Source organism: Macrotis lagotis, chromosome 1 (genome assembly GCF_037893015.1).
Source record: "Macrotis lagotis isolate mMagLag1 chromosome 1, bilby.v1.9.chrom.fasta, whole genome shotgun sequence".
Lineage (NCBI taxonomy): Eukaryota > Metazoa > Chordata > Mammalia > Peramelemorphia > Peramelidae > Macrotis > Macrotis lagotis.
In genome coordinates this window covers 755531117-755552545 of record NC_133658.1, presented here as the reverse complement: position 1 = coordinate 755552545, position 21429 = coordinate 755531117, and the positions used below count along the sequence as shown (strand labels likewise).

Below are 21429 nucleotides of genomic sequence, written 5' to 3'. Positions count from 1 at the left end.
CTTTGTTTAGCACAGTAATTGGTATATATGTAGTAGATAATATATAAAAGCTTATGGAATTCCCTTTTCCCTCCCCTTCCTAAAGAATTCATTAAGTGGAGATGAGGGTACTTATACTACCTGCTTCACAGGGATAATTTTTGTGTAGAAGAGAGTGTAGATAAAGCTCTATATGGATTGTGAAGTGTTGCCCAGATGTCCCTGTTACTGTTTTTCTCCCAGACATAGATAGTCTGGGAGATTGGGCAAGCTTGGGACAGCCAGCTGCTCTCTCCACTGGCCAGGATCTAGGATGAACCCCCACTCCATCTATGTAGAAATAGGAATTGGTGTACTCTACTAGTAAAATTCTCTCCATTGGCAGGATCCAGGATGAGCCTCCACTCCAGGGGATATAGGAATAGGAATTGGGGTACTCTGTAGTACAAAAATGACTCACACGTCCTCAGAAAGTTTATATTCTGACAGTTCCAGGGTTCTTTCTCTTGATATCCTGGATGTTTCTAAGGGTTGCCATAATTGAACCTGCCAAGGTTGGTGCAGTCTTAGTTGGTACAGTCTTAGTTTGTTCTAGACCACAATCCTTGGCAGAAGGACAGGGGAGCCTCTGACTCTCCTCTTTTCCCTTCCTCTGTTCCAGTTTTTATTTCCCTGTTCAAATGGAAGGGCTGAAATGCCCCCAGGGTGAAGTGGAAAAGAAAGCTGCTCAACTCATTGGCAAGTATGTGAGGATGGCTGGGGGAGAGGGTGGGGTTCCAAGGGCAGAACTAGAGAAGAGGGCTGATTTCAGGGTGGGCAGGTGCCCAGGAAGAAGATTGATCCATTACTGGTAATGGCAACTTTTGAGCATGGTGACTTTTGAGAGTTGTAGTGAGAGGTATCAAATTGTGAGAAAAAGGTGGGCTGAAGCTGGTGGGTCAGTTAATGGATATGGGAATCATTGGGCAAAAGCCTGGCCCTGGTTCTAATAGATGGTTGCACTTCACCCTTCCTCTTCCTCCTTTTCCTCTTCTGGGACTGTAGTTACTCTCGAGACCAACCCACCTTTCTGCAGTTGAAGGATTTTTTCTGGATACAGACAACATCCACCTACCAACTGCCTTATGGTGTCAAAGGGAGTGGTAAGTACAAGCACTCAGGTGAGGCTGTTAACTCCATCCTTGCCCTAGCTTCCTCTCCTTTCCTGTTTGCCACCCTTACCCACTTATCTTCATGATACCAGTGCACTTAGCCCTGAGCTATTTACTCTAAGGGGGTTTCAAGGGCCTATTCTGGTCCTTAGAGAAGGAAAGACACAAGCAAAACAGACCCTGTCCTTAAGGAGTCTTTATTACTATTATATGTAGAATAAGAGAGCTGCTCAGGTTCTAGAGATGAAGGGTGGAGCTTAGCTGGGATGTGTGTATGTGTGAGAGGAGGATGAGATGCTATGTGGAGGAAGAAGAAGGGGGGTGAGAAGGGGTGTCAAGGCTGGGGGGCTCTGCTGCTCCCTCTCCCACCTCTCCAATTCTGTTGTCCTTGCAGAAGATGTGCTCCTGAGGGTTCTGGCCATCACCAATTATGCCATGCCAGAGAGCATCCAGAAGTGAGCAAAACCCATTCCCCCTCCCCTTGCTTCCTACTCCCTTAGTCTGTCTCCATCCCCCTTTCTACCATGATCTCCTAACCCCCCCCCCCCCAAATCTGAGTTACTTATTTTCCTTGCTCAGTGCTCACAACTTTCTGGTCCTGCTATAAGCCTTTCTTCATTATGATCCCATCCTGAGGCATTCCTAGCCACAAATCAATCCCAGTATGCTTTGTATACCTGGTCCCCTGAGTCAGAACCAGGCCCAGGCTAAACCTCCCTCTCTCCCAGGTGGGCCAAGTCTGCCAGTCCCCATGGTGACATAGGCTGCTGAAGCTGTCACCTTGGTGACAGGATGGAGATGAGCAGGAGAATGCTTAGAGAGTCTCGAGTAGAGTTCTACTGATCCATTTCCAATGCTCCCCTCAAACCCATTAGTTCTCCTTTCCATTCCCCAGTTTCTCTTCCTCTTTCTTTGTTGTCTTTCTCCACTAAATCTTCCTTTTCTTCTCCTTCCTTGGCACTCTTGAAGTCCAATCTTAGGAATTGGATTCCAATTGGATGCCAGGTACCCCTGTGACTCTGTAGCAAGCCCCATGGGAATTCTCATTAATAAGACTGAGGGGGGTTGAGATTTTTGTCACATTTTTAAGATGTTTAAATGAAAAGGGAATCAGTACTTGGTTATCTGGCTATGGGGGGAGTGGGGTGGAAGAGGTGACCAGGTAGGGATCCCTGATATTCTCCTCCTACTCTGTGGCAGGCTGAAGTGTCTCCGGTGTGTGGTGGTGGGGAATGGTCATCGACTAAAGAACAGCTCTTTGGGGAACACCATCGACAAATATGACATGGTCATCAGGTTGGTTTGGGGATGTCTTTTCCTTTCCTTCCTCCTGGAAGTGGGACTGATAGCAGCTTAGGTCCTCAGTGTGCCTGTCTGGGAAAGGGGCCATGTTCTCACCCTAGAGGAATCACCCCAGTGCCCGTGTGCCAAAATCAGACTAGCAGAAGATCCCATTCCAGTTCTTCCACTTTGGGCAAGTTGCTTCTGTCCCTGAGCCCAGTTTTTCTCATCTGTGAAATGAGATTGGCTTTGTTCTCTTAAATCTGTTTTATCCCTCCATCTATGAACCCCTGTGGAATGTGGGGGACAGGTAAAAATCCTCATGAGGAATGAGCAGGCCCTTTCTTCCGTCCCAGGCTGAACAATGCTCCAGTGGTTGGCTATGAGAGTGACGTGGGATCCAAGACCACCATGCGTCTGTTCTACCCAGAGTCTGCCCATTTTAGCCCGAAGGTGCAGAACAACCCTGACACCCTCTTGGTCCTGGTGCCCTTTAAGGCAATTGACTTTCATTGGATTGAGACCATCTTAAGGGATAAAAATCGAGTGAGTACTAAGACCCTGCAGAGTGGGGCAAGCTGGAGAACTGGGCTGCAGTCTGAATCATCTCTTTTCCTGGAATATGCCTGGAATATTAACAGATATGAGACAATCAGGTCTTAGACCTCTGAAAATCAATATGTCATTACTTTATTTTCACCTGGGATCAGTGTCCCAGAGCACTTCCCTTAGGATGTCTGCTGAGAGGAATGCCAGAGCTGGAGAAGTTCCTGAGAAATAGATATGGGGGGATTCAGGGCCCAGATCATCAGCATTCTTAACCCCCATCACATGCATTTCTTGGGCCTTGAGAGCCCTCTGGAACAAGGAAATGAGATTCCCTCCATACCATCTTTTGGAAAACTGAGAATTCCACATAGATAAGGGCCCTTATCTCAGATTATCTCATTCTTTGAGCAGGATGGTAGCCTAAAGCAATGGCACCTGTTGTTCCCTCACTTCTGAGAGATCTTTAGGAGATTTCATCCTCCCCCCATTCCCCCTCCCCCCATCTAGTTCTGACCTATCCATTCAGACATTTTACCTTATGTGTAATCCAAATCCCTCTGGGGAGGAGGGTAGGCTACTACTTACTTGCTTTGTCTCTACTGAGATGAAGAACAGCTGTCTTTGCTCTCTGTTTTGTGACCCAGCCTGTGTAAAATATGACAGTTTCCTTGAGCTTCCCCTCGGGTCTACCATCCAACCTTTCCCTTTTCTCTTCCCTGTTTTTAGCCCCAATTTCAGGTTCCTCCTGCCCTGAGGCTCCTCTATCTTTCCAGACCTCCTTCTCCCATCCTTTACTCTCTCTTCCAGAGTCTCTGGCCTTGCCAGAGCCAAAACTGCTCTTCATTAAGTCTTCTCCCACTCCAGGTGCTAAAGGGCTTCTGGAAACAGCCCCCCCTCATCTGGGATGTCAACCCTAAGCAGGTTCGGATTCTTAACCCCTTCTTTATGGAGGTCACTGCTGCTAAACTGCTGAGCCTGCCCATTCGACCATCCCGGAAGATCAAGCAGGTTGGGAAGTTGGCTGGGAAGGGGAAGGCAGGGAGAGTGGAACTGGGGGTCCTGAATGTGGAAGGAGTTCAGAGTGGGCTGAGTTGGAACCTACTTATGGAATTTCATCCTTAATCCTTTAGTCTCTCCTTTCCTTTCCCACTTCTCTAGAAACCTACCACAGGCCTGCTGGCCATCACCCTGGCACTACACTTGTGTGACCTGGTACACATCGCTGGCTTTGGCTATCCAGACTCCTCTAATAAGAAGCAGACCATTCACTACTATGAGCAGATCACTCTCAAGTCTATGTCTGTGAGTTTCAGATAATTCTCTGGGGTCCCCTGCCATCTTGTACAAGTCCTGTGGACTTTAGATAGGGAGTAAGGCCCTAGAAAGAGTGATTGCATAGCCATGGAAAAGAAAGGAATATAGTACTAGGTAGAGAGAATGGTCTAGTTTCTCAGGAATGGAAGCCAGAGTAGTGCTAAGGTACAAAGGAAGTTTGTTGGGGCAAATACAGCCTAGCCCTAGGTCACAACCAGAACTCAGGTGTTCTGACTCTCAGACCAGAACTCCCTCTAGGTCAATCTTATTATAATCCTAAACTCTTTTTTCTGTTGGGAAACCAGGACCTGGGAATGAGGGAGCTTCTGGGTGGTGGTGATGGTTGTGAGGAGGGAACTTTTATGAAGGTTGGGAGTGGGCCAAAGAAATCTGTGTGAGTACTTAAGTGTATTTTCTTGAAATTTCCAAAGGCATCAGAACACAACGTCTCTCATGAGGCCCTGGCTATCAAACGGATGTTGGAAATTGGAGCTGTCAAGAATCTTACATACTTCTGACTTGGGCAAGAACTCTACCAGTCAGTCTGTCTGCCTTATTGCCAGAGGAACCACTCTTGCGTAGCTATGGGGAATCCTTGTGCTTGTAAAATGCACTTGGACCCAGCTCTCTTCAGCTACAGGGAGAAGACCCTGAGATTGGCCAAGAGTGGGTTGGGGGCAGTGCCCCAGGCTACACCTCTGAAGTCTAGGGCCCAGCTGGTTATGAGGCCATGGAATCTTAATTAAGAGTATGGGAGCCAAATCCAGAAGTTAGGGTTGGTGCTTTCATGACCACTTTCCCCACTGGGGTTGAGTCTGTTTAATGTTTTATTTAATTTGGGGTATAAGGGGATAGTAAGAAGAGCTGATGCCTTGGCCACATGGAAGGAATTATGGGCTGGTCCCAAGATATTCCCAGGAAAGAGAGAACCAGGGTTCTCATGGGCACAAGACAGTATTTTTTCCATTTTTTTTTTATACCCACACAAATGTGATGGGGCCTTTGAGGCCTGGACTCAGAGTACAAATAGCCCAAAAAGAAGGCACAGATTCCAGGAATGCAATTTGGGGCAGGGGCTGCTACCCTCCCAGCTGGCATGGGAGGAGAATGAGGGCATGAAGGGGTTCTTCAGAGGAGGGCCTCCATTTTTGAAATAGGTTTATGAACCTATCATTAAATATTTTTCCTCAAAGGAAAATGGAGTCATATTTTATGATTAGGTGGGGAAGGGATGGAGGGGTTGGTAGCAGAGGGTTAGCTGGAAGATCCATGGAAACAACCCCCATTTTTGGCAAAAGCAACTTTCTTAAGGGCTGTTATCTGTCATCCTCCCAATGTCCTTGGGACTGGGAATGCAGTGGGAATCAAATTTGACCTTGCTGTGAGGGGAGTGTTCCTTCTCCCACACAGCTTGTTGAGGACGCAGCTCTGGCCAGAACCTCTCCTGGTATCCACAGCTGCCCTGCCCCTCATGTATCAGGGTTGACTTTCTAGTGTCTGCCTGTGCTTCCCAGACTGTATGGTTGAAGGCTGGGGGCCAAGGATAGTCAGTCAGAACCTTTCGTCTCTTCCTCTCATGCCACCTGTGCCCCACTCATCACTTCACAGATTTCCAAGGCTGGCAAGTATGCTTTGGAGAGTAGGGTGGAGGTAGACATCTGGACCCAGATTTCCCTTCCCTCGATGCTCCCTCCAGGAGAGCTGGTGGATCAGTTTTGGGAGGAGAGTAGGTAGGAGGAAGCAAAGGACTGGGGGTCAGAGCAGCATTCCATCCCAAGTCTTAGCCATTCTCAGACTGAGCATGCTGCTGCTGCTCTCTCCCCACCCACTCCTCCGATCCCCCCGTCATCACTGGCTGCCAACTGGGCCTCCTGCCACTACACATCTGTTCTGATTTGTCCCTGAGTGGAATGGGACCCACAGCTGTGTTCCTGGCCTTTCCCAGGGTCTGGGAGGGGGCCTGTCTGAGACAGGACAGACAGCAGAAGAGCTGGAAAGAATTCCTGTGGGGATGGAGAGAGGTCTGAGTGTGTGTGGAGGCCTTGATCCCAGGGAGCAGAAAAGGGTTCCCTCATTCACCACAGAGAAGGGGTTCTTAACTTGGAGTTTATAATTTCAGACTCCTTGTATTTGGATGGGAAAAAATTCTATCTTTATTTTCACTAACTGCTGAAATTTAACATTTCCTTTAATTATAATAAAAACATAATTCTGAGAAGGGGTCTTAGGCTTAACCAGACTGCTGGAGGGATTCAGGACAACAACAAGGTTAAGAATCCCTGGACCAGAGCGTCGATGGTGATTTCACTGTTTCAGGAGGTGGGGAGATTTTTTGGAGTTATTTCATGACCCCCCCCTTTAATTTCCAGCCCCAAAGCTAAGGGGGTGAAGATGGAAGGCTGACCATCCAGGGTCAGCAACCCTGCTTCTCACAATGGGAAAGCAGCTCTGGGGCACAGCTCCCTCTCCTAGCTTTGTCTCCTTCCTTAGTGTTGGCAGCTGGTATCCTGGTTTGCTTTCTTGTTCCACCTTTAGAAGGCAGCAGAGGGAAGAGTCCACTCCCCCCTTTCTGGGACTCACATGCGATCCAGCTGTTCTGGACTTCAGCCACAGTCTGTTACTGAATGTGCTTAAATGTTAGCCAGAGAACCACCCCCTGCTCACAGCCCTCAGTTAGCTGTCTCACATATACACACACATATCACATATACATATGTGGTCATGCTCCTAAAAATAGCCACCCAAGAGACTCATGCACACAAATACATATACACATGCTCTTATTTATCTATGAGCATGGATGGTATTACAAATACACAGTCGCACATGGGATAGTCACTTTCAAAGATGATGAGACATGCATGTTAAGTAACCAAGTCCTTGGCTTAGCTGTTGGGAACCTCTTTTTGAAGGAGGAAGAAGCATAAACACATCTGTGGTAAAGGGGGAATGATTACTAGGAAGTTTCTTTTTTCTCTCCCCTTGAGGAGGAGGAGAAAATTTTCCTTTCAAGAATGATTATACAGCTGAGATCTAGTTTAGGATGATAAACTGAAGTAGGGGCTTGATACAGAGCCCCCCCCCCCCACTTTTCCCTCTCTTTGGGACAAAGACTGTTTTTTTTCTGTAGGATGCTCCAGAGTCAAAACTGAGATGTGTGCTAGAGGAGCCTTAGCTAGAGAAAACTTTTTCAGGGAGTTTTCTTTTATTCCACTCTTTCCCTTGTGAATACACCTAAAAGGCATTCTTCCTCAGTTCAGAGTAGAAGGCACATGGGAGTAATAATAAAGGAGGGGTAGATCCAGGGATCCAAGTAGGCTTCTGGGACAAGGAGTGGTCAGGGGTCTAGGTATGCTGTAAGGGTTTCAAGATCAATGACATTTATGATAGAGTAAGAAGAAAAGGGCAATATTCCATCAGGAAAACCTGTTCCAACCTGTTTCCTGTTTGACCATGGATAAGTCACTAAATTCTAAATTCTAACTAACTAAATTCTCTAGGCAGCTTTCTACCGTGATCTATTTTAGAGGAGTACCCAACTGGCAACTAAGGAAGGTTTCTCCATCCTTCTACTGGAGGGATTTCCTGACACCTATGAAATTTTAAATCTGTGCCCCCCCAATTAAAAAAAAAGTCTTAAGGTCAAAGGTTTCTAAAGGTGTTGAGATACCAGTAAGGTCTGGGTCTTGGCTTTTCTTTCCTCTTTCAATTAGGGGAGTGAGGGTCCAAGTCCTAGGTCAGAGATGGCCAAGATACACAGCCAAGTGGGGATCAGGGCTGACCACATGCGAGGTGCCCCTGGAAGCTCTCCTGGGCAATAGGTGGGGTGTAGTGGGTCCAGGGAAGCCCAGGTGGTACCTGAAGCCATAGTCACAAGGGACCTCTCCCGGCGAGGAGTCAGCCCTTTCCAATGCATGGTCATGTAAAGTGGATCTGGGGGGGCCTTGGAGACTAGTGGGCCGCTTTGGCCATTTTGATAATTAGCCTTACACGAATAAATTACTTGCCAGCTTGTCTGGCATTAATTAAGCCTTGTCAACTCAGACCTCAGCATGGCAAGGGTGAGAGAACATTAAAGGACTTCTTTCCCAGGAGGTGAGGGAAGGTTGCTCCCTCTGCCCATTTTTGAGGTGGAGAGGGCAGGAAGGTGTAAAGAGATAGAAATGGGGATCATAAATTTGGGCTCGGACAAGTCTTCTGAGGTCATCTAGGCTAAACCCTTCATTTTATAAGGTAGGAAACTGAGGTCTAGAGCTCTTAAGACTGAACAGATAAGGGCGGGGGGCGAGAGGCGAGCATGATTACGCATGCGTGCTCGGATTGAGGGGGCACACGCTAAGTAGGCTTTGAATGGTGGGGGAGGGGGAGACTCCCCGCCCTCCTGCTGGGCTCTAACCTGGGTGGTCTGCGCTTGCGCGGCCTCTGCCCGCTGTCGGGGGGCGCGGGGCGCGGGGCGGCTTCTGTAGGAGGTTGCCACCTCATCCACCCGGGGGGCCGCGGGAGGGGGGTCTGTCAAGCTCGGCCGCTGTCTCCGAGGCAGCCCCGCTTCCTAGGGGCTTCTCCGCTCGGGCGGCTCCCCACATTCCGGCCGCCGCCAGGGATGGGGAGGCGCGGCCTGGGAGCAGCCCCCTCCCCCGAGCCCCTCCGGGGCTGGGGGGCTCTGCTCGCGGCTGCTGCTGGAGCCCTCACTTTGGCAGCAGGGGCATCCCTCTTTCTGCAGCCTTTCCTAATGGAAGGACACACCCATTCCCGTTATTACAGTGGACACCCCTTTATTCTCAGCCTAGTCAATAAAAATATGCGCTTATTCCTGCCTTGCTTCATTTACAAGCCCCACTCTGCTCTGACGGCAGAGGATGAACTGAATGGCAAAAATGGGGTTGGAGACAACTAATGGGGGGAAGTATCCCTAGGGAGCATCACCCCTTGGGGAGACTCCCCGCCCTCCTGCTGTGCTCCCGTTTTCATGGCTGGAACTGAGCTCCAGACTTGCCCTTCTCAAATCTGCCTCTTGTCCCCAAAGACAGTGTCCAGCTGAGTAAGGGGAAGGGTCGGAAACGGTGCTTGGGACAAATGTTGCTTGGTTGCTCCCTTGCCTTGCTTAGAGCTTCAGGCAGTGGCTTGAACCCTTAGCCCACCAGACCTCTTAGAGAACTGTGTCGGGTTCTAGATACATGTGGGAAAGACTTGAGAAGCGAAAAAGCCTGGAGAGAATAATGTTAGATTAAGATGAATAAAAAATTTATAAAATAAAAAAATATAGAAGGAACATTGCAAGCTGGGAGGGTGGGTGACCAGGATAGAGAAATTATGCCTTGGGAGGATGGTTGAAGATTGGTTGAAGGAACTGGAATATTTAGCCTGAAAAATATTAGGGGTTAGACAAATCACTGCTTTAAATATTGGAAGGATTGTCATATGAAAGAGGATTAGGTTTGTTCTTGTCCCCATAGGACAGATTTAGGGCCAGTGGGTATAGATTTTAGATCAGCTTAAAGGAAAAAACAAAACAAAACTGCCTAGCAATGAGAGCTATCCAAAATTGAAATGGGTTGTCTGAGGTGTGTCTCTGAAATTTAATTCAACAAAGTTCAATAAAGAATCAGCAGCGAGTGCTGATCACTGGACATTTTTGAGTTCAGGCTGGCTGACTACTTTGGATATGATATTCTAGGCAAGATTCATACTTTGGACCCACTGACTGCCAAGTTAGAGAGACTCCTTCCAATTCTATGATTCTGTAATTATGAAAATAGATTATTGGCATAGGGCGTATGGCATATTGGAAGGTCCATTTTAAAAAATAGAGACTTAGATATGGAATATGGTATGAAATGAATGCCATTGACTAACAACAGTATTCTATAAGAAAACCTATGTTAAAGTTGTGTTAAGACCTAAGTGGACATGTGAAAAAAATGACAGCTAGTAATGTAATGGGATCTCAAGTTTCTTTCCACATAGTGTCCAGGACTGGAAGTAGGAATGTATGATAATCCCATTGTACTCTGCCCTGGTCAGACCACACATGGAGTATTATGTTCAGGTCTGGGTGTTCCATTTTAAGATATGTATTGATGATCAGGGAAGTAATCAGAAGGGGATGACATGGATGGTGAACATAAGAATCAGATGAAAGAATTGGATATATTCACTCTGGAGAAGTGACAATTTTGGGGGTAAATGATGACTTTGTTTTCAAATATTTGAAGGGATGTTGGGCCCTGGAGGGAAGAACTAGGCATTATGGGTGGACAATGTTTGTCCTTCATTCTCAAAGAAGACTCTAACATCAGGTAGGTGATGCCATGACAAGCAAGTGAATTGGATTTGAGGGGGGGTGGGCTGGTATTAAGTTACCAACCTCACTTTCTCCTTCTGAGCCATCTGGGGCCAGTAGCCAGGATGTGGATCAGGACAACTGAAAATGACTCTGAATGCAAGGCAGTCGGAGTTACGTGACTTGCCCAAGTTCACACAGTTAGTAAGTGTCAAGTGATTGAGGCTAGATTTGAACTCTGATTCTCCTGACTCCAAGGCTGGTACTCTATCCACTGTACCACCTTGGGTAGAAATAGCAAATAGGGAGTCTTGGTGCAAGGTGAAACAAACAAACAAACAAACAAACATGGCTTTTAACCAATTAGATCTATCTAAAATCTTATGAGCTGTCCTAAATGGTATGTTCCTTCTCACTCAAAAATGTTCAAAGGGGAATGGTTACTTGTCAGATATGTTGTAGGGTAATTGCACTAAGGAATCCTTTCTAACTCTGAGATTCAGTGAAATAATTCGTATGTAATAATAAGCAGGTGATAAAAGTATTTCAAACAAGGTTTTCAGACCAAGATCTGTGAAACACCTCAATGAGTTTTTGGAGAGTAATAAGCTAGCATTTATATAATGCTTTAAGGTTTGCAAATTGCTTTACAAATATCGCTTTTGATTCTCATGACTACCCTAGGAAGTAGGAGCTATTAGTATCCTGTTTACAGTTGAAGAAACTGTCTTTTTTTTTTTTGCAAGGCAATGGGGTTGAGTGACTTGCCCAAGGTCCCACAGCTAGGCAACTTTTAAGTGTCTGAGGTTGGATTTGAACTCAGGTGCTCCTGACTCCAGGGCTGGTGTTCTATCCATTGTTCCACCTAGCTGCCCCAGAAACTGAGTCTTTAAGTGATTAAGTGACTGGCCCAGAGTCACCACTAGTGAATGCTGAGGTAGGATTTGAACTTGAGTATTCCTGATTTCAGATCCAATGCTCCATCCACTGAGGCATCATTTTTTTTTTTTTTAAGACAAAGCATCATATCAATGAAACAAGCAAACAAAACTTACTAGGGAAGATAAGGGAGGGAGAAGAGTTTGCAAACATAAAATTGGAAAAGTCTTCTTACTTTAAAAAAAATTTGGGGGGTTATAATTAGCATTGCTTTGGTGTTCCATGAAAACAAATGCCCCCAAAGCCTCATTTCTAGCAATTGAATTTAGGGACATGTTTATGTTATCTACAATTGGGTTTCCTGTTTAGCTGTTGCTCAATCAGCTGACCATTCTCGATAGGGGACATTTGAAGGATACAGGTTATGTCCAGTGCTAGGAATTTCCTTATGCTTCTTGCTTGCAGTCTGATTTGAGAAAAAATATTCCCTTGAAATGGTGCTATTCAGGGAAAGGAAAGTTCTCTTTCTGAACAAATTGGGAGCCTTCCCTGTTCATGAGGAGGGCCAAAAGAAGAGGGAAACTACAGCAGCTTCAGCAGACTGAAATACTCTCATGATTTCAAAACTTGTACAAGCCAAAAGGGAATTGTGAATTTTGGAAAGTAGGTTTTATATGGTATTTCAAGCTTTCAGAGAGGGCCAAACTCTTTTTTTAAAAGTAAGCAAGAGTTATTTATCATATAGGGTCTGAAATACTTGAAATACAACAACTTGAAGGAATCCTAAGAGCCCATTTGAGTGATTTGCTGGGATACATCTACCTACTTAAAACTCCACTAATCAGCAGGGGAAATTCTCATTCTAAGATAGTGAAATGCTGTATTTACATACAACACATTTCATTTGCACTTTCTAAACTGATATACATTAAATACTTAGTAAAAAATCAGTTTATTCACATATATTGAAAATCCATGACTGGATCATTTTTGTCTACTGAAAGTGCCAAAAGAAAAAACTAGAGACTGGCTCAGTTGCATTTTTTACTGTTTCTCCCCTTTTCCTTTTCCCATAGGTTTACGTACTACCCAAGTCAAAGTAGCTCCTACAAAGAAGGTAGATGAGAGCTCTCTTCATTTTGTAATTAAAATATGCATGTGTGGGTGTCTCCAAAATTTATGTTCTGGTTTCATCTTTGGTGCCTTCTTCCAATCAGCATTGCTTCTAATTGCAGAATCATAAATTTATATCAAAACACTTAGGCAACATTTTCATGAGTTCATCTTAATTGTCTTGGGACAATTCTTCAGCTCAGATCACATGTATTGATGCCCCTGATTATGCAATTAGAGGATGGTCTTCAAGTTGAGTGATTTCATCCATGTGAGTGAGTCACATCAAAATATGTAGAATTTTTCTTCAGAGAGAAGTCAACTCACCTCTGGTTTCTGAAATGGTGGAGGGCTGAAATTCAAAGAGATCTTGGAGAAGGTCCTCTTCTGAGTTAACATCTATTTGCTTTATCAAGACTCTGCCTTAGCTTCTCACCTAAACCTTGCCAGAAATGAGGTTTTCATTAGGGTAGCATGGATGGTGATCTTTAACTTTGGTCTAGCAACTGCTATATCCCTCCCTACTAAAGGATTCCTGCAAACTCCAGGCTTATGCTAAGAAATTTCCTGGGTGTGTGTGTGTGTGTGTGTGTGTGTGTGTGTGTGTGTGTGTGGTGATGAGGCAGTGTAGTTGGTACAGAAAGATATTTTCAGTTGTATGGCATCTCCTCTGGTTGAAATTGCCTTTTCCCCTAGGAGCGAAGAAATATTGTCTCAGAATAATCACACATATATTGTTTATTCATGTCTGCGTATATCCCTTAGGAAATCTCTTTTAGACACATTATTGCCTAATTGACTGGTATATGAGGAACTCTCACTCCAACCTCTCCCTGTGCTCAGAAACTGATGGATGAATTAAGAAGAGAAATCTTTAAGGAACTGAAAAAAGGTTTTTTTTGGGGGGAGGGGTGAGGTAAGGCAAACTTATTTAAAAATAGGAATGTGAACTAGATGTTTCTTATATCTACAACTCTTGACCCTTTGGTTTTTTTGTTTTGCTTTGATTTACTTTAGAAACTTCTTTTTAAAAGCAAACAACCAACTTTGTTAGATTGAGTTCTGGGAAAAGTTATTTTATCTCAAGGTCAAGATAACTAAGGGAATCTGAGCCACCCCTGGGATCCTGGTGTGGTAGTGGCAGAGTTGACAACATATATGAGGATTGTGGAGGGTGTTAGGTAAACCTCAGGTTAAGGAAGACTGGGAATCAACTCTGACTTTACTGACTAGCATATTCCCTTATTCCTTTCTATTTGGAAACTTAAGATTCTTGTCCCAGGGTTGGATGTTTTCATATCTCCCTTCCCTTAGGGAGAGAAACCATGTGGTTCTTTGAGCTCATTGTTTCAGAGAAGAGAGTATGAGAACACCGAAGCATGAATACAGAGACAGACACAGATAGACTGAATGGATAAAATTCCATGATTTATGATCTATCTTTAAATGGCTCAAAAAGAAGGAAAAAACTAAAAGGTGTATTTAAGGAAATTCTGTTTAAGTAAATGACTTTCTAAGTGAAGCAGTCTATCAAATTACAGGGTCTGCAACAGTGAAAACTTTCATTGCCTGCTAAAGATAGCCCTCAGAAAGGATGAGGAAGTGAGTTAGGAAGAGACTCCCTGCATTAATAATTCTTCAGTTATTCACATCCTGACTAGAAGAAAGAATAATGTAACCCCTTTTCAGAATTGTGTTTCAAACTTCTGAAAAGACAGGAAAATGTGATTATAAGTGAAAGAGTTTGAAGACTTATCATAAACTAGATATTTAATGAGAGACTAGCACCAGGCAAAAGAGGATGCTATGTTATTAGTAATTCTTTCTTGTCAGGCAGTTTTACTGTCCCAAGATTCAAGAAGTTGCCTTAATTCCAGTAAGCAACTTATTAAGACACTTTAAAGGCTTCAAAAATATATTGATGAAGTCTGATATAATTAAATGTATATTAGAGAAATGGTATCATTGTATACCCAAGAACTGATATTTCCTTATCTCTTACTCCAAATGACATTTTAGCTTAAACTTAATAATACATGTAGATGATTAGAGGTGCTAAATATTTATGTTACATATTAATAAATGTCTTATTTTTAAAAGAAAAAGCACATTTAATTGTGAACTTAGAATTGCATATCTTATTCTTACAAAACCAAATATCACTCTCAACTACCTAGTGGCAGCAACTCTAACTGAAGTCATGATGCCTTAGAAGGAATTTGGGAAAGTACCTTTAAAAGTCAATCCTATTTCAGTTGTGGAAAACTTCACAGTGTGATGAGAGTCATTGTACTTCTGGATATCCTAAGTGAAAACAAGGATTTTTGATATCCTTTTATTATCATGTTACCCAAGTGAGTGATCTCCAAGAGATTGAAGTGGGTGATCATAAAGTGATGTTTTCCTATGGGGCCTTATGAAAAAAATTAAGACTCTTATCATTGGAATGTACATTATCATCTGTATTATTATATAAAGTATATATGATATGGGAAAACTTGAAGATCTCCTTTTGAGAGAAGGCCTTTGAGGAAGAGTCATCAAAAAGAACTTGACTAGGGCTAGGAAAGACACAAATATTCATTGAGTTAAAAATGAGTTTCTTCTGCCAATCTCAGCTCTGAGCAGTGTATTCTGGATCAAAACCAGAACTTAATGAAATGTGCCAATGAGAGGATGGATCTTAAAACAGGAAAGAAAACTCAGTTGGTTTTGAATGTTGGCAGATTGGACTGAAATATGTTAGTAGGGATTGCAGTGACCCCACTGGAAGTCTAGGACCAGTTCCTACTTAGGCTAATAGATTTCAAAGTGGAAGGGACTGTAATGGCAACTGATTTTCCTGATTTGAGGAAACTCCAGAGAGATTTTCAACTTTATGCAGGGGGTCAGTAGCAGAACCAGGAATCAAACCCAGGTCCTTGTATTTGAAGTTCAGTGCTCTTTCCATTATGATTATGCTGCCTCTCAAGAAGAAGAAGAAGAAGTAAATTAAATCTAGCTTTGCTTAAAATTAGAACTAAGCTGGAGAGAGTGCTCCATATAAATGCTAGAGAGAAAAAGTGGATCAAAGTCAGTAATAACAACATTCCCAAATCTCATCTATTCTGGAAAAAAAGTCACTTAAGTCCTACCATCTCCACAAGCTATCTTCTCTCTTCTCTTTTATAGCCAAGCTACCACAAAAAGTTCTCTACACATATGACTTACATCTCCTCTCCTCTCCTCTCCTCTCCTCTCCTCTCCTCTCCTCTCCTCTCCTCTCCTCTCCTCTCCTCTCCTCTCCTCTCCTCTCCTCTCCGCCCCGCCCCGCCCCGCCCCTCCCCTCTCCTCTCCTCTCCTCTCCTCTCCTCTCCTCTCCTCTCCTCTCCTCTCCTCTCCTCTCCTCTCCTCTCCTCTCCTCTCCTCTCCTCTCCTCTCCTCTCCTCTCCTCTCCTTCCGAGCCCTCTGCAACCCATCACTTAAGTGCAGCTGCTCTCTCCAAAGATTCTAGTGATCAGATTGAAATACGATGACCTTTTCTCAGCCTTCATTCTTCTTTCAGCAGCATTTGATACTGTTGATCACCCTTTCTTCCCAGAAGACTCTTGTCTCACTGGGTTTTGTCACAAGGTTCTCCTATTTGTCTGAAAGTTACTCCTCAGGCTCCCTTACTTGTTCTTCACACAGTACACCCTATCACTTTTAATGTAACCCAAGGTTCTACACGGGGCCCTCTTTACTCTTTCTCTACATTCTTTCAATTGGCGACTTCATTAGTTCTCATAGATGGTTCCTAAATCTTTATATTTTGGTATAGTTGTTCTCCTGAACTTGAGTTGTTCATCTTCAGCTGCTATTGGATATTACAAATTGGATGTTCTGTTAAGCATCTCAAACTCCATATGTTCAGATAGAACTCATCTTTCCCCTCAAACATCCCCTTTCAAAACTTCTCTATTTTTGTCAAAGTCATTTCATCCTTATAGTTTCCTAGATTTAAAGATCCCTCATTCCAGAGACAATCATTGTCCTAACTTGCCATTTCTACCTCCATGATACATCTGTCCCCTTCTCTTTTCACACCTGGCCACCATTCTCATTTGGGTCCTTCTCATCTCTTGCTTGGACTATTGTAATGTCTCTTACTTGGTCTCTCCCTGCCTCAAGGCTTTCACAACCCAAATCTACCTTCCACTAATTTGCTAAACTGGTTTGAAAAAAAAGCATGTCTGACCTTCATATTCAATAAAATCTAGTGGCTACCCATTACTTCTTGGCCTAAATTTAAGCTCCTTTTTTTAAGCTTGTAAAGCCTTCTAAGTCTTCTATCTTTCCAACCTTCCCCTTCCAATACTCTTTGGTCCAGCCAGACTTTTTTCTTCCCATTCCTTATATATATAAAACCTTACCTTTGTATCTTTGAGTTGATTGTTCTTGTCTGGGATGAGTTTCCATTTCTCACCTTTTAGAATACCTTATTTTCTTCAAAACTTTACTATGGTAATAGCTTCTAATTAAAGTTTCTCCTGAAACTTCTTCCTTGTCCTGTTGTTAGTATTCACTCTCCAGATTTAATTTATCTTTAATTTTACATTTATTTATTTTATATGTTTATTTATATACATACTGTCTCCCTCCATAGAACATAAGCTACTTGAAAACAGGGACTGATTTGTTTTTGTCTTTGTCTTTGTAATTTCATTGACTCACACAGGGTCTAGTATATGGTAAATGCTCAATAAAGGTTGATTGATTCCAGTAGCCATAGAAACCTCTTGGAGAATGGCAATGAAGGTATTTACAGATTCATTGCAGGACCCTTTGAATAGTCAAGGGAAGACTTTTTGAAATCAAATAGGCAGAGACCAGTCTTAATCAAAGATTCCTCAGACAGAATTGGGGCAAGAAATAGGAAATGAAGTTAGGTGAACCTTTTGGACTGTGACATTTAAGTTCATGTGGGGTTTTACTGAAGTTATTTAGGATAGGATTTTTATATTCTTTAAACTTATTAATTCTAGGTTTTCATAAGTTATCTTAATTTCCCTTAGTTCCAAGTCTTTAAAAAAAATCTGGACCAAGAGAAGGTGTTTGTATTATCTGCTAGTGGTGATGGAGGAGAGAGCAGAATGACCCTGGTAGTAGCAATGGTTAGAGGTGCTGGAGAATCCCAAAATAGATCTGAGGTACAAAGAAGGAAACCTCCATATCTACCAGAATCTCAATTGAGTAGTGTTCCCTACCTGCCTAAGTGTCTTTCTTCACTCAGGGATCACAGAAGCAATATCTATCTATCGTTATAGCTTCACTGGACTTATTCAAATATAGCCAGCTCCAAGCCTCTGAGGCATTTGGTATGCCACTAAAGGAAGAGTTGCAGTCTACTGTTCTAGGGAACACAAATAGAGTAGAAATAGCCACACATTTACTTTATCAGTGGCAAGTCTGGAAAAATGGAGCTTAGCTCCTTTTCAGCACCTTGAGCCAAGTGACAAGGTTCTAGGCAGGCTGCAAGACTCTATTGTACCTTTGCTGGTGGTAGGATGGCAGTTACAGATTTGTTTCTTGATAGACTTACTTTCTGAAGAACATAAGGGGACTCAACCCTTGTGTGATTTCTTCATTTAAATGCCACCTGGGATAGAATGGCTTAGGAGGGGAGACATGTTTCTTGTTTACACTGAATTGGAATATGTGACTTCAGGGCTTCTATCCCCTTATAGGATGTGGATGACCTTCTAGAATAATGATCCAGGACCACTCACTGTCCTTTTCCCTTGCCCCCCCTTTTAACTTGTCCTTTCCCTACCCTTCTGCTTCCCATTAACTTGAGGAGTATAGATAAGGTTCAAAGCTTCTATTCCCAACCTTTTATGGGGTTTGCATGAGAAGAGCTATTGTTTAACCTTAGGTAAACATATCTTCAGAAAGATGAGATAGGTGACTGATGAGCCTAGAGAAGCTGGTCAAACTCTTTTTCTTTCTTTCTTTCTTTCTTTCTTTCTTTCTTTCTTTCTTTCTTTCTTTCTTTCTTTCTTTCTTTCTTCTTTCTTCTCTTTTTGGTCAAAGCAATAGGGTTAAGTGACTTACCCAAAGTCACATAGCTAGGTAATTATTAAATTTCTGAGGTCAAATTTGAACTCAGGTCCTCCTGACTCAAGGGTTGGTATTCTATCCACTGAGCCACTTAGTTGCTCTGGTCAACTCTGTTTCACTGACCTATCCATAGACCTGGGGCGGGGGCTTTTCCCTTCTTTCTTGTCCTTTCTCCTCTACAAGGTTTTATCTTACTCCTCCTCACTGCTTCCTGACTTTTTTCAGATTCCAGCTAAAATCTCCCCTTCTAAAGGAAGCCTTTCTCAATCCCATTTAACTCTAGTGCATTTCCTCTTTATGTTATTTAGAGTTTATCTCATTTGAACATAATTGCTTGCATGGCATCTCCCCTATGAGAGTGAGAACTCCTTGAGATAATGGAAGACTTTTGCCTTTCTTAGCACAGTGGCACTCAGAGAAGGTGCTTAATGTTTATTATCTCTTTCTATTCCCTTCCAGTTTCTCAGTATTGTCTCTGAAACGATGATCTGGGGGTCCAGGATACTGAGAGTTCCATTATCTGATTACTGGGCTAGAGAGGGAGCCTCCTTTTATGAATCCCTGAACTGTCCAATGTTCTTGTGGGGCTTCCCTCCTCCCAGTTCCACTGCTCCTTACTGAAAGAGTAAAACTGAGATGGATGCAGTGTAGAAGGACATAGACTGACTCTACAGAGAAGCTTTTGGCATCACTTCTCATGAACCATTTGCTGAGGGTCTTGGAAAGAATGGAGAATGAACAAGGGAGTATCCCCTTGAACCAAGTGGAGTGAGAGTTAGTATTTTCCATCCCATAGAGTGGAGGAGACAAAGGAATATTCCATGTCAAGATCTTCCTTTCCACTCACTTTCTTGACCCTTTACTGTTGCCATCATATATTTATTTTTTTTAGGTTTTTTTTTTTGCAAGGCAAACAGGGTTAAGTGACTTGCCCAAGGCCACACAGTTAGGTAATTATTAAGTGTCTGAGACCGGATTTGAACCCAGGTACTCCTGACTCCAGGGCTGGTGCTTTATCCACTACGCCACCTAGCCACCCCCATGTATTCATTTTCAACATACCCTGCCCCACCTTTCCATTGAAAGAATCCTGACAGAGAAGCTCTCACACCTCTTATATTAACTCCAGTTGTGCTATGGGGGTACACAAAGCAATGGGGAGTGCAGAGAGGTTCTGTGTTACAGAAGGAGGGGTGGGTTTTGGCAGGGGCTACTTTCAGCGCAGAAATTCTCTCTCATCCTCCTCCCTCTCAGTACCATCAGCCTCCAAATGGGTCAGCCCCTGCCTCAGAATCCAGGGATGTTGGGTCCAAAGACAGAATTGCAATAATATGGACACAAAACACCAAACAGAAATGGGGAGGATCCCTTCCAAGTTGGTTGGGGATGGTGCATCCCACTCAGGGCTGCTATTGACTTCCCAGTCTCCAAAGTAGTAACTATGAACAGCAGGGAAAGATATGTTGGGGGTGACAGTGTTAGGAAGAGATTCCTGATTTCCCCAAGACAGCAAAGGGGTACAGGAACAGGGTGTGGGGAAGTATGGGTACCTGGAGGATAGAGCCCCAAGAATGGACAGCCGTTTCATTAAAGCAAAGTGGTAGCTGCTACCAGAACCTGTGGGAAGGGAAGGCAGCAGGGTTGGGGTCCCTGGGAAATGGGCTGGGGGGGCAGGAGGTTGTCCAGCTTGGGTTCTTTGCCCTCAGCTATGGTTATTGTCCATATTTCCCATGTCATGGTCAAGGAGAGAGATTTGTGCTTGATCAGAGCTTTGAAGTGGCATGGTGGTGGGGGGTGTGATGCTGTCCTAGGGACCAGCTAGTCCGGGGGGGGTCCCCTCCACAGTCCCCACAGTCCCCTTGGACATCAGGGTGCCCTATTCTCCCTCCCCAATCTTTCCCCATGGGTTTGGGTCCTTCAGACGTGAGTCTGCATCCTCCGCTGCAGGGGGCGGCTGGGGTCCGAGTTCTGAGAGGAGGACTGGGAGTGGTGGGAAGAAGAGGCAGAGGCCTTGCTGGCCTTGTCAAACTGCACGTAGCCGTCCTGCTTGCCGCTGCTGCTGACGCTGCTATCGCATTGCGTGTCCAGGAAGGAGCTGCTGTCGCTGAGGGATCCTCTCTGGAACTCCCGCTCGCACAGCTCAATGGATGAGCTGCCCATGCCCAGCACAAATCTCTGCCCGTAGTCGTAGAGTCGACTCTGGCCACTCAGAGTGCTGTAGATGTTGGTGAAGGACATACCTGTGGGCACTCGCTGTTTTCCGGCAGGGCGTAGGTCAGGCTGGCAGCTGGAGAGGGAGATGGTGGGGGTGGAGTGGTGCTCCTTGAAAGTGTTGACGCTGTAGTAGCCATTGGTGGGATCCTAGTCAGGGAAGGAAAAAAGTATGATTGTGCTGGAATGGAGAGAACCCAACCTGGGAATTTTTCCGGCTTGGTCCAGTCCAGTGTGATTCACGGAGGATTAGATGATCAAAAACTCTGGAAAGGTGGAGACACAATGCGGAGGGGATTGACTTGGGGGGACTCTGGAGTCTAGGGCACGTTGGCACTGCTGCTTTGTGAGTGGTCCCAACTTTAATGAACTGAATTATATGAGTGTTATGCAAATTGAACAATCTATCCTGAACACTCTGAAAAATAAGACTATCCCTAGGCGTTGAAGCAAGGCGCCCCAACACTTCCAAAGCTGTTCTAGTGCGTGTTAGGGTATGGAAGTGTCAAGAGTGGGGAATTGCCCTAGGATGTCCTTCTACCATCTTTCCTGCCCAATGATCATGGGGATTGCTTGGGCTTTCCTTGGACTTCG

At 44.3% G+C, this 21429-nt stretch overlaps 2 protein-coding genes across 13 annotated transcripts in view; one reads left to right on the top strand and one right to left on the bottom strand.

Moving 5' to 3' along the window:
• The window catches only part of ST3GAL4 (ST3 beta-galactoside alpha-2,3-sialyltransferase 4), a 41347-nt gene extending 34855 nt beyond the window's left edge, over positions 1 to 6492 (top strand). For all 10 annotated transcript variants that reach the window (XM_074216369.1, XM_074216367.1, XM_074216359.1 and 7 more), the window contains 8 exons: positions 641 to 721; positions 1024 to 1121; positions 1525 to 1585; positions 2331 to 2426; positions 2768 to 2957; positions 3825 to 3968; positions 4119 to 4262; positions 4706 to 6492. In XM_074216369.1, the coding sequence (XP_074072470.1) occupies positions 641 to 721; positions 1024 to 1121; positions 1525 to 1585; positions 2331 to 2426; positions 2768 to 2957; positions 3825 to 3968; positions 4119 to 4262; positions 4706 to 4792 (901 nt within the window). In that variant the 3' untranslated portion in view covers positions 4793 to 6492. The remainder of the gene's footprint in view (positions 1 to 640; positions 722 to 1023; positions 1122 to 1524; positions 1586 to 2330; positions 2427 to 2767; positions 2958 to 3824; positions 3969 to 4118; positions 4263 to 4705) is intronic.
• A 9475-nt stretch (positions 6493 to 15967) lies between these two features.
• The window catches only part of KIRREL3 (kirre like nephrin family adhesion molecule 3), a 726770-nt gene continuing 721308 nt past the window's right edge, over positions 15968 to 21429 (bottom strand). For all 3 annotated transcript variants that reach the window (XM_074216358.1, XM_074216356.1, XM_074216357.1), the window contains one exon: positions 15968 to 20985. In XM_074216358.1, coding sequence (XP_074072459.1) covers positions 20542 to 20985 — 444 coding nt within the window. In that variant the 3' untranslated portion in view covers positions 15968 to 20541. The remainder of the gene's footprint in view (positions 20986 to 21429) is intronic.